General features: G+C 53.8%; 1 protein-coding gene across 4 annotated transcripts in view; it reads left to right on the forward strand.

Moving 5' to 3' along the window:
- The first annotated feature begins 3543 nt into the window (after nt 1–3543).
- ACVR2B (activin A receptor type 2B) overlaps nt 3544–12920 on the forward strand; it is a 40248-nt gene continuing 30871 nt past the window's right edge. The window contains exon 1 of one of the 4 annotated variants that reach the window (XM_086720461.1): nt 3544–4086. In XM_086720461.1, the coding sequence (XP_086576587.1) occupies nt 4035–4086 (52 nt within the window). In that variant the 5' untranslated portion in view covers nt 3544–4034. Of the gene's footprint in view, nt 4087–6585; nt 9436–12920 lie in introns of those variants that run through there. The other 3 variants (XM_086720462.1, XM_086720460.1, XM_086720459.1) reach the window with 3 other exon arrangements.

Below are 12920 nucleotides of genomic sequence, written 5' to 3' on the forward strand. Positions count from 1 at the left end.
ACCGTAAGTTAAGAAAGAGAGAATGGGGAGAAGTATGAAGAGAAGGGGGAAAAGAGATAAAACCAGTTGGAGAGTTGTCGAAGTAACTTTTACTGTTGATGGCACACAGAATAGATTGGAAATAGATAGCTTACTAAGGTTTGGTTCACCCCCATTATATAGAGTGAATAGTACCCTCTGAAATCTTTTTTTTTTTTTTTTTAATTTTTTTTTTTTTAACGTTTATTTATTTTTGGGACAGAGAGAGACAGAGCATGAATGGGGGAGGGGCAGAGAGAGAGGGAGACACAGAATCGGAAACAGGCTCCAGGCTCTGAGCAGTCAGCCCAGAGCCCGATGCGGGGCTCGAACTCCCGGACCGCGAGATCGTGACCTGGCTGACGTCGGACGCTTAACCGACTGCGCCACCCAGGCGCCCCCCCTCTGAAATCTTTTAATGTGGTACTGCTGTAACTAAATTACCCACTTATATGTTCTAATATATATTACCCTATATCTCTCATAATTACCCACTATAGCATCTCTCTAACCAGTGACTCTCAGAAGTTGAAAGAGGCTGGGGCCACTTGACTTTTCTTTATTTTATTTTATTTTTTTAATGTTTATTTATTTTTGACAGAGAGAGAGAGACAGAGCATGAGCAGGGGAGGGACAGAGAGAGAGGGAGACACAGAATCCGAAGCAGGCTCCGGGCTCTGAGCTGTCAGCACAGAGCCCGACGTCAGGCTCGAACTCACAGACTGTGAGATCATGACCTGAGCCTAAGTCGGACGCTCAACTGACTGAGCCACCCAGGAGCCCCACTTGATTTTTCTTTGAAGTGAAGAGTTCTTCAAATAAAATTACAAAAATTGTGGTTATTTTAAGGGTTTACCTTGACAAATGAATGCATGTAACCCTCACAATAAAATGCCTTTGAACTATCCGGATACCATGTCATATTATAATGCTATAAGTTTCCATCCTACATTATTAGCCTGATACTGAAGGATGCCATGCTCAATTGTTTCTTCCCAATTCCTTGGTTTCTGACTATGATCATTGAGAAGGGGCGGGGTGGGGGGGGCGGAGAGCAGGGGGATAGTGGTCCTAAACACAGAATTCCTGAATGGCAGAACTCCCAGCCATAAGTTCTATGGTAGACATTTGCTACTTTGTTTGTTTGTTTGTTTTTTGTTTTTGCCTTTCAGCTGCCAGTTACCTCATGTCTAATACCAAAGGGGGTATTTAGTGCTCTTGTAGTTTCAAAAGAACAGAAAACCCAAACCAGACTTGATTTTCGGATACCTACATCACCTTTCCCTCCCAGCCTAGTATTGGTTCACAAACAAAATGGTAGCAGAGATAGAGGCTAATCTCATGAGCTCAACAACATGGATTTCAGCTCTCCAAGAGAGTCAGGGCAAGAGTATCCAGCAGTGGCAGTGGAGATCGTGGGGGCTCTAAGGTAGAAACATCCTTAATGTGTTCGAGGAACAGAACGCAAGCCAGTGTGTCTGGCTTATCATGATGAGCTGGAGAGGAAGAAGGGCTGATTATGTAAAGCTTTGTTAGTCATTGTAACAGGAAGCCATGGGAGGATATTAAGGAAGGGAGTGACGTGATACTAGGTCCATGTTTAAAAGATCATTTCAGGTGCTATATAGAAGATGTATTGTTACAGGCAAGAAGGGAAGCAGGTGACTAGTTACAACCCCTTCCAGTTCACTGCTATTGCAGTGGTCCAGATGTGAGAGGTTGGGAGGCAATGGTATAAATGGAAAAAGTGGCTTGATGGTTGATGTGTTTTTGAAGCCAACTTGCTGAGGGACTGCACACGGGAGAAATCAAGAGCGGCTCATAAAGTTTTGATCTGAGCGATTGGTTGGTTGGTTATGCCATCGATTCAGACAGGGACAACTGGAGAAGTAGATTTGTGGTGAAAACGGGTAATTCTGATCTGGCTAGGTCAGGTTGGAGATGCCTGATAGGCTGCCACATGGAGATGTCAAGTAGGCAGTTAGATACACAAATTTGGAGTTCCCAAAGACATCAAGGTGGAAGACACAGATGTCTTGGCAACGTGGACCACCCTGAGCCCTTATTGTGATATCTAACGTGGTATGGGGTAGAAGAGAAGAACCAGCCAAATTCAATTGTTGGCACCATGGGTTATAGTTGATACCTTCCAGTAGGGAGGAGGCAGTGATTTCTTTCCTAGAAAAGACACTTATTCTGAATATGGAGTTCCTTCCCCTGCCATCATGTGTCTCTAGATGTAGCACCTGTAGGATTACCGAATACCTTATACCCAGAGGGTATCCCACACTACATTGCTTCTTGCTCAGCTCATAGCAGCATTCAATTCTGTGCTAAAAGGCCCATATAGAGATTGCGGCAAGGAGGTGCTGTCATTTTCCACAGGATTTTCCAGAACTGGAAGGGACTTGGAGACTCCAATCTTTCTGGGCACTGACTTCAAAGTGTGGTCCCCGACTTGCTCCTATTTTGTCTGAATAGGGTTTCTGCTTTTCGAAAAATGCAAAGCACAGAAATCTAACCTCTTCACTTTCTGAGTAAGAAAACCGAGGCTTAGAGAAGAGAAATAACTCAAGACCCCCAGGCACTACCTCCTTCTTGGCTGCTCTCGCCCTGCTCCTAGAAAGGCTGTGGCAAGCCGGGAGAAGCCAGAGGACAATTTCTGTATCCAAGGATCCTGCACCTCATCTCTGAGTTGTGATGGGCTTTCTTTCCCTCTTCAGCTGGGAGTCCTATCATGACCCTCCCAAGCTCTGGTGTGTGACAGGGAGAGTAGGATCTGAGGTGAAAAACAAGGGGTCCCGAGGAGGAACGTGGCAGGTGAAGAGGACAGCAGAATCATTCGCTAGACAGTATCTTTAACTGGGGAAGTGGAGGCAACTGAGAACAGTTTTGAAGGTGCACACTGAAGCGGGGGTGGGGAGGGGTGGGGGTGCCAAGGACAAGGGTAAGGCTGGGGAAGCCAGTTGCCATTGGTCCTTTTCCACCTGCTGCGGCTCTGCGGGGAGGGGCTCGGCGCTTTCTCTCACACTGATGGATCCAACTCCAGGATGCCCAACTGTGCCTGTGTGTGCCTGTGTGTGCGTGTGTGTGTGTGTGTGTGTGTGTGGTGGGGTTGCAGACGTGGGGACTCCTGTCATTTCAGAGAAGATAGCCTTTTCTGCCGACACGACTCTCCCAGGGTTCACACTGACCCACATTTCAAAGGTGGGGAAACGGAGGCGCGGAGGGGAATCCAGGCGAGTCCAGGTGCTGTCCACCCACTCTCGCATCGCAGGGCAGCGTGCGCTCGGGAGCGTGGGCTCTAGCGCGGAGCAAGATCCCAGGTGCGGCGGCCACGGGGTCCCTGGCCCATCGCCGCCACCTCTGCCAGCTCGCCCGGCCTCGCCCTCCAGTCCGGAGGTGGTTCGCGACCTCCCGGAGGGCGGAGGGCGCGGGTTGGGGGCGGAGCCTCCTTGTTGTTGTTTCTCCAGGGCGCCGCCCCTGAGGGGGGCGCGGACCACGCGGCCGGAGGGCCCGCCTCCCCTCCCCCTCCCCGCCCAGCTCGCCCGCCTCTTTGTATCCAACATCCGGGTTTCCCCGCTGGCTCGGCTCCGCGGCCGCGGCTCAGGAGCCATTTTGGACTCGGTTCAGCTCCCCTCCCCCCACCCCTCCCCCCGTTCATGGCCCCTCCGGACTCGGCCCCTGCGCCCGGGGCCCGGGCCCAGCCCCGCCGCGCTATGCCTGAGTCGGGCGCGCCCCGACCCGCGCCCCGCCGCCGCCCCCCGGCCCCCGCGTCGCCCCGGAGCCCGGGCCGCAACCTGCGCCGCCCGCAGCGGCCCTGAGCCCGGCCCCGCCGCCCGGCCCTTGGAGCCTGCACGCTGCCCGGGGACGAAGGCGCAGGAAACGCGCGGGGAACGAGACCGAAGGAAGAAGCGGGAAGAAGAGCGCAGCCGCCGCTGGGCCCTGCGCGCCCCGGGAGCGCCGCGCGGCCCTGCCCGTGGGCTCCGGGTGTCCGCGGGGCGGCGCCGCGGAACATGACGGCGCCCTGGGCCGCCCTCGCCCTCCTCTGGGGATCGCTGTGCGCGGGTAAGGACTGAGCGCGGCGTGGGGGGCGCGGGGAGGGCGCGCGGGGCCGGTCTCGGGCGCCGCGCGGTGTTTACCAACAAAGGGCGGGCCCGTGGCCTCCTCGCCTCGCCACCTGCACCCAGCTCGCACCTCCCGGGGCGGGGACTGGGGGCGCGCTGGGCGCCGCGCTCGCCAATCTTGGGGGGACGGTCTTGTTGGTGCGGCGGCCTGGCGACCCCATGATCGGGGCCGGGGTCCAGTGCCTCAGGGTCGGGGTTCAGGCTACTCGGGCGCGTGGAACCCGGGGAGAGCGAGAGGGAAACCGGAGCGTGGGGAAAGTGGCCAGGCGGGGTAGGCAGATCTAACCCGGAGGTGGCGGGATTGTAGGCGCAGAAGGGGCTGGGGGCAGGACTGCGCGACCCTCAGAGCCACTAGGTGTAGCCAAACGAAGGGGGCTGCTTCACACATCCTGGAGGAGTCCCCTGCACCCCATCCCACCGGCGTCTGCGTCGTGGTTCCCCGAGAGGCGGGCAGTTGGCGCCAGCTCCCACCTACGCCCGCTTTCCCTGCGGCGGCCCCAGGACGCGAGGTGCGGTCGCCCCACGGACCGCTTTGTTTGAGGCTCCTGGGAAGAGAGGTGGGGTGCGATGAAACACTAACAGGTCCCTGTTTGTGCCTGTGGGAAGCACGTGGCGGGGGCGGGTGACCGGCGGGGCTAGCGTTCGGCTCGCGTGCCTGTGGAGGAGGGTGTGTGGGTGCGGGTGCATACAGTGGGAATTCCGCCGGGAAAAGCGCTTTTCCCCAAGGCCGAAGCAGTGATTTTCCTCTTCGAGCGGTGCTCGGGCGCGCCCAACTCGGGCTGCGCGCAGGGATGGGCTCCGCGCTCCAGTTCGGGTGGCTCCAGGCAGCCCTGAGCAGCGTGGAGAGCCGCGCGTCGAAGCTCCAGGGAGAAGCCCCGAGAGGTCGGGGCGGCTGGTGCGCGGCAGCCGGGGCGTCGGGTCCTGCGAGTCTTTGTTCCCAGCCCCCATTACACATGCAGCGCGGGTCCCCTGCCGCCCGCGGTGGCAGCAGCGCGGAGTCTGGGAAACCCGTGAAGGGCGGGGCCTGGCCTGCAGGGGCGGGGCAGGGATCCCCGCGCTGCTGCGGGGGTGGGGATGGGGGAATCTCCGTCCCATCCCACCCCCACTCTCCCGCCTCCTTTGAATGTATCACCGCTTAGTTGTCTGCACTCGAAGCAGGTGAGTTCTCCCTGTGGAGTTTGGAGCTGCGTAGCCTGAGTGCAGGAGCAAGAGGACGGGGACCCCCTTATTGGTCCCTGGGTCCAGTGTGGGGTGGGGCGTCGCGGCTCTTTTGGAGCCATTTCTTGTGTGGTGGAAGCAAAGTGATGGTGTTGAACTCTGCCTTTTAAGTGCTGCTCTGAGATGCTTCTGAAGAGAAAGAAAGGCATTGCCTTCCAGAGGAGCCGGCTTCTGACTCAATAGGCACGCGGCAGCCTGCCTGGCTGTCTCTAGATCCCTCTCGAAGGTCCCGGGCTCTTTCAGTCCTCTCCCTGCCTGCACAGAGGGCCTCCTCCTAGAACAGGACAGCCTCAGACCTGGAACCCTCATCCTAATTTGTCTCACTCTGGTCTCGCCAGTCTCACTTCCCTCCTTGATGAGACTCGGCAGGGTGGAATGGGGCCCCTGGAAGGACCGCGTTTCCCTCCTTCCCTCTGCTCCCCCCACCCGGCCTGGGTAGTGCTGAGCAGTGTTCCTTGCAGAGTGGGGCAGCTAGACTTAGACTGGAATCCAAGGACCTGTGGTCCTGCCCTAGGAGGAAGGTGGGGTCGCTAGACGTTTCTGGTGGCCACTGCCCTGATCTGTGAACAGCTATGGGAAGAGCTGCCTCAGGCGCAGGTAGGGGAGAGCTGGCTCTCCTGTTCTTTGAGTTCATGGATGCCCTTCCTTCCAGCTCCTGGCTTGCTGTTTAGAATTACCCCCGTCCTCTGCAGCACGCAGTAGGAGGGTCAAGAACAGCACTGTCCCACAGAAACGTAGCGTCAACAACATACATACCTTAAAATGTTCTAGTAGTTGTGTCAATAAATGGGAAAAGAAACAGGTGGCTTAGTCTGCTCGGACCGCTCGCTGTATTAAATACTATAGGCAGGGTGACCTAAATAACAATTTATTTCTCATAGTTCTAGTGTCTGGAAGTCCGAGATCAGTGTGCCAGCATGGTAGGGATGTGGCGAGGACCCTCCGCCTGGCTTACAGATTGCTGCCTTCTCACTGTGTCCTCACGTCCTCACGTGGCCTCTCCTCGTGTTTGGAGGGCCAGGTAGAGAGGGATCGTTCTTCCTCTTCCGCTAATCCCAAATTGAGGGCCCCACCCTCATGAACCAGTCTAACCCTGGTTACCTCCCAAAGGCTCCAGCTCCAAATACCGTCATATTGGGGGTTAGGGTTTCAACATACGAATTTCGAGGGGACACAGTCTATGACAAGATGAAATTAACTTTAATGGTATATTTATTTAACCTAATATATACAAAGTAATCGTTTCACCATGTAATAAGTATTAAATCACTTAATGAGATATTTTACATTTTTTTTTTTTTTTTTTGGTACTATCATCAAAATCCAGCGTGTGTTTTAGAACATCTCAACTTAAACTTTCCCCAGTTCAAGTGCTCAGTAGTCCCATTTAGCCAGTGGTTTACCATATTGGATGGCGCAGGCCTGGAAGAAAAGGCAGAACTTCTGTTATGCTATCATAATGGCTCATGGTGCTTGTTACAAGATCACTGTTCAGTTAGTTCTGCAAGTTTTTTGGGTTCTGGGCCTGGCCTAGTGTCCTTGCGACAAAGTAAGTTATTTGGTTCTTGTCTTGCAATGGAGATCCTGGACACATGTCTGTATATCTTTTAAGAACTCTTGACCTCTATCTCTGTATTTCCGGTTCAAATGAGGGTAGGGTGGAGAATGTTCTGAGTGAAATGTCAGGAGCCACTAGAGGGGGAGGACCTGACCCTTGTCTGTCCTATCAGGAACTGCCCGCTTTGACTGCCCGCTTTGTCCTCATAGGCTGGCTACTCTCTGACCCAAAGATGTGTGTTTCCGCAGGGGAGAAGTGTGTGTGTGTGTGTGTGTGTGTGTGTGTGTGTGTGTGTGTGTGATGAGTGTAGGGACCCTCAGGCTTGGTCTAGTGGTGACTGTTAAGGACACAGACTACAGAGCCACTGGGTGCTGGTGCCATTCGTCAGGGAAAAGTGTCCTTTGCTACCCATCGTCGTACCTGCCGGGTACTCTAGGCCAGTCGCTGGCTGGATGGGCTGCCCTTTGGGAGGACTGGGCACCCTTAATCTCTTAGAGGCTCTTCCGAGGTAAATGATAAGAGAAACTCACCCAGCCTCCCAGGCTCTGTAGCTGTGTGCACACACAAGTCCTGGAACCCCGAGTCTCCCACAGCTTGAGTGTACTGCCCTGCAGGGCTTTCTGGGCATCGAGAATCACCAAATAGCACCCGGACTTCCCCTGGCACTTCGCCTAAGGAATTGCCTTTTCTTTCTTTTTTTTTTTTTTTTAATGTTTATTTATTACTTTTGAGAGAGAGTGCATGCGCATGGGGGTGAGGAGGGGCAGAGAGAGAGGAGAGAGGGAATCCTAATCAGGCTCCACGCTGTCAGTGATGAGCCCGACGCAGGGCTCGATCTCACAAACTGTGGGATCATGACCTGAGCCGAAATCAAGAATTGGACTGAGCCACCCAGGCACCCCACGAAATTACCTTTTCAGGGAGCCCAGTGAAGAGTGCCCATCGTATAGCATGGACCTTTGTATCATGAGTCCCTCTGAGACTCTGATGAAAGCTGTGGACTCTTCCCCCTGGGAAAATACAAATAAGAGAAAAAGCATGTGCATGTGACGGTCGGTACATGCGTTGTGCATACGCACTTGCTGTTTTGCATGGATACCAGGAACCTGGAGCCCCCCGGGTTGGGCTCCATGAAGTCCTGGCTGTCCTGCACATAGCCACTCTACCGGTCCTTAGGGACAATTCATTGTCTTTGGGGGTGCACTGGGCTTGTTCCCACGTCGCTTCCTCCACTTTCCTTGTTCTAACCACTGGACATGACTTCTTTGCTTCTGCCTTTTGTGATCCCTGTATAGTGTTTCCATGCTAGCCCCTGGTCTCTGCCTTCTCTTCCTTCCCCAGGCACACCACCCCCCCTTGAGTGCCAGTGCATTCACCCCCTTCCTAAGAGCTTAGGGTGGTGCAAGTAGGGACCAAGGGACGTCAAGTTAGAGCTTAGATTCACTTGTAGATACTGGCTTGTTACTGTGGACTGAGATCTGGGGGCTCAGGGGGAGTTGGTCTGGGGAATACTTTTGAGAATGAGACTGTATAGACAGCTCTCAGGCATGGTCCTGGCTGGGTAGACTAGAACAGAGTTTCTCAATTCTCAACACTATTGTTGACCTGGACCCCTTCTTTTTGTTTGTTTATTTTTGAATGTTCATTTTTATTTATTTTGAGAAAGAGAGTGGAAGAGGAGCAGAAGGAGAGGGAGAGAGAGAATCCCAAGCAGGCTCCGCACTGTCAGCGCAGTGCCCCAGGAGGAGCTCACTCTCCAGAACCCTGAGATCATGACCTGAGCCGAAATCAAGAGTTGGACGCTTAAGGGACTGAGCTACCCAGGCACCCCAATGCTAATAGCCCTTCTAATGGTGACAACAAAAATGTCCTAAACGGAGGGGTTGCAAATCACCTGAGGTTGAAAACGTCTGATCTGGAATGTTCCCATGCTTTTAAAGAGACAGTTGTGGGAGGTGGGGTTATGGCTAATGCCTACGGCACCCCTCCTCTCCCCCTTCCTGCATTCAGGATGGGAGGTTGGCTTCTTCTCAAAGCCAGGGAGATCCCTGTTTGTTCAGCCTGCTCGGCTTTCAGAGTTTGGTTGGAAATGAGCGGTTCGGGAGTACTTCGGCCAGCCAGCAAGGAGAATCCTGGCGTCCTTGAGTTTTCCCAAAAGCGGTTCGGGTTTCAGGGAGGCGGCGGCCGTGGGTGGCCAGGCAGCCTGCCCGCCTGCCCGCACCCGCCCACCCGCCTCTGCCTGCCGCCTTGAGCTTTGCACTGGGGCCTCGCCCTCCCACTCGCGCAGAATGTCAGGCAGTGCGTGTTCCCCGGGCCGCGGTGCCGCCTGGAACCCGGGGGCCGCGGGCCAGGGAGCCGCCCGCGCAGCGGCTGGGAGCTGAGGCTGGCGGCGGGCCGCAGCAACTCTGGGGCTGCAGCAGGACGCGGGCATGCCCCTGCCCTCGAGCAGGCTGGCCACCTGGCGCCCCGCCGAGCCTGGGGACGCCAGCGCAGGGGGGCAGCCTCTCCTCCGAGGTACGGGCAGGCGCGGGCCTCCACCCTGGCCCCGGGAGGTGGGGTGGGCAGCCCTGTGGCCAGCCCTGACGGCCGGACCCAAGGGCTTGGTCTCTCTGGGCGCCTGTGTGTTGGGCTTGGCAGGTAGGCACCCCGTGTCTGTTCTCCACGCCTCTCCTGACCTGCTCGGAGCTCTGCGAGGGAGGGCTTTCTGGGGGCTCTTCTTCTCTGATCTCAGGCTCTGCAAGACACAGCTTGCCCGGGCATCAGATTGCACACTGGGCTCTTAGAAGATGCAGCCCCAAATGCTTGGGTTTCCAACTTCTCCACTCACTGGTGTGCCCAGGGTTTATTTTAAAGGGCTTCTTACTGGGGTCGAGACTACATTCCATCCTGTTGCCTTCTCAGAACTCTTTTTCTTTTCTCCCATTCAGTCACCAATTCTTTGCTCTAGAATAGATACCCACCTCCTTGGGGCTTCCTCTTTGGTCTTTCTTCGCCAGACTCGGGCCCAGTGTAGCCCGGAGGTGCTTGTTTCTTGAGGACCTGGTGGTGCCACTCCTGGATGCCCAAGTTGGGAGTGGGGGCCGAAATGGGGGAGAGGAGACGCTGCTGCCTTTTTCTGAGTCTCTGTGTTTTAAATTGCCCAGTGATGTCTTTGTCCGAGGTACTGGAAACCAGGTGATGATTGGGCTGGGGGTAAGCCGTGCCTCCTCCTGGCCCAAGATCAATCACGGCCTCCTGCCTCTGGACAGCGCCGTGCTTCGCCCCGGTTTTTCCAGTCTTGCTGTACACATGCGTGTGCTTTTATTCAGACTCTCTGGGGGATTGGCAGCCCTAGCTGGGTGTTCTCATTCATGCACATGTGGTTATTGGGAGCAGGTGTTGGAGAGGAAGCCTGCCTCTCTGGGCAGATGTGTGGCCCTCCCCCACCCAGGGGACCTTCTCTAGGGGCCTGGCCTGCCACACAAAGGGACTTCTCTGGTCAGCTTTTGGGCTGGAGCAGAGGTGTTTTGTGAGGTGAGCTTGTGTTCTCGTTTGCAAATGTTCCTCTGCGGACTATTTCAGTTCCACTCTGACAACCAAGGAGGCTAAAATTAGTTCCGGAGAAGGAAAAGGAAGGCTGGTTGGAAACCCAAGCCCTTGGCTGGAGGTTGGAGAAGGCTGCTTCCCGGAGTTTGTGGTCAAGCGTTTCGGAAGATGTGACCAGACCAGCTGTTGTCTGTCCATCCGAGGAGAGGGCGGGGCCTCTGCTTGCCTCCTAGACCTGAGCCAATGGTAACAGGAGGCTGACTTGGAAGCTGACTCTCTTGAATGTTAATGTCAGGATGTTTTTTCCTTCTGGCTTGTGTAGTGGTGCACAGTGTTTTCAGGTATGAGGACAATGCCTTTAATGTAATGTCTAATGTCGCTGACAACCCTCCTTCTTAACACACCCCCCCCATCAATTCAGAAAGCATGCATGAGTTCTCAGAACCCTGGGCTGACAGCCATTGGTTAAGATTGTTTATTTATTTATTTGATTGTGGTTTTTTGGGGAATTTCCTTGTCACCCAAGTTTTGACCTTCCCTTCAGGTGCTCATAAGCCAGGCAGACCAGGGCCTACCTTAGACCGCTGGTTTGGGCGGGGACTGGGTTAGAGAGGAGCCCTGTGGCTCAGGCCTCGTAAGGAGGTCTAGCTTCTCTGTGCCCTGAGGACCTGGGGGTCAGAAATGGAGGGGCGGGAAAGTTACAGAGGTGACTTCTGATTTCCCTTTCCACCTGGCTGTCCCCTCCTGTGAACCCTCCACCTGAGAGTGGGTCCTGCAGGGCCACTCAGGGGAAGGAGAGCCAGGGCAATGCAATCCTACCTTTCCTGACCTGAAAAACCATTTCCAAACCTCCTCTCACCCAGGACTCTCCTGGTTAGCCACCCTGGGTGTAGTTGGAGGAGTAGAGGTCACTGTGGCCAAACTTCTTTTCCCATTTTAAGTTTTATTAATTTTTAGTCTTACAGATAATGCACATACATTCAATTGCAGAAAATTAAACATTACAGGTAAACCAGGGCCCTTTACCACCCCTGGCCCCCGTCTGAGTCCTACACATTTTATCTGTGCATCTGTGAAAGTACTTAAAGAAATAGACTTTTTAACCTAAAATGGTATTGTACCTTTTCAAACATTTAACTGGAGTATAAAATACAGGTAGAACAGTGTAATTATCAGAAGTGACAGCTTGATGAATTTTTACAAACTGAATATGCCCAGGTAATCAGCATCTAGATTGAGAATCAGAAATTTACCAGCTCCTCTGCCCACCAGCCCTTTTTTGCTCCATTGTAGTCTCTACCCCTATATCCTTAAGGGTAACGACTATGTTGACTTCTCCCAGGACACGTCCGTTTTGCCTGTTTTTGTGCTTTATATGAGTGGAATCTAACAGAGTGAACTATTTTGTGTCCATTTTTTGTTCACCATGTTTGCGACTTATATCTGTATTGTTGCATGTTCATGGCTTTGAAAGTCAGAGATATGTTTTGACAGTCTTTCTCATACATACGGATCAACCCGGATCTTTTTAATAGCTGTTTAATATTTCAAAGTTTGTATGTAGACCACATTTTATCGAGTTTCCTATTGATGGATTTTCTGATTGTATAGTTTATGCAGATTGGTTCTCGAGGATAGATGATAAGAGGTATCTCTGCTTCATAGAACATGTATATTTTGTTTTTTTTTTTTTTTTTTAAAGATTTATTTATTTAAGTCATCTTTACTCTGAACCTGGGTCTTGAACTCACAACCCTGAGATCAGGAGTTGCATACTGTGCCGACTGAGCCAGCCAGGTACCCCAGGACATATGTATTTTAAATTTTAATTGATATTGAGTGATGGCTATACTGTTCTCCACCCCGCCCCCCGGCCACCCAGGTGACGGCAGTGGGAGCAGAAGCTGGGTGAGATGGCAGGTGACCCTCTGCAGAGTATGTGAGCCTCTCCTCCCCCTCTAGAAATGCTCGATTGCAGAGCTTTCGGGGGGAATGGGAAATAGCCCACTTCGTGAAGGGTGCCCGGGCAAGATCTAGTGTCTGAGGAGAGCCAGAGAGGCGGCTTCCTGTGTCTGAGTCTACTGCTTACTGTGTTGATAGAGGAGAGGTACAGTGGACTAGCCAGTATATGCTGGTCTGGCTTTGGGATGGATGTGGATGTGTGCGTCTTCGTGAGCTCACTGGCCGCGTTTTATGCTGCCTCCGTCCTCCAGAGCGAGGGGAGTGCTTGCTGAAGGTTGTGAGGGGCTGTGGGTAGCAGGGCACCCCTTGTGAACCCGGTGCATCTGCGAAGATCATGGCATGGCAGGATCCTGATTTCACATGCGGTGACGATGGTGGGTGGGGGGGTGGTGGTGGTGTAGGAGACATTTGCAGAATCCTTTTAGAATCTGGTCCAAAGCTTCTCATGACGGAAGGGGGCTCAGATGAGCTTCGCTTCCTGGCTGAGTGTGTGCGGTGTGCCCTTGTTTAAC

Source organism: Puma concolor, chromosome C2, assembly GCF_028749965.1.
Source record: "Puma concolor isolate L17-30 chromosome C2, mPumCon1.1.hap2, whole genome shotgun sequence".
Taxonomy (NCBI): Eukaryota; Metazoa; Chordata; class Mammalia; order Carnivora; family Felidae; genus Puma; species Puma concolor.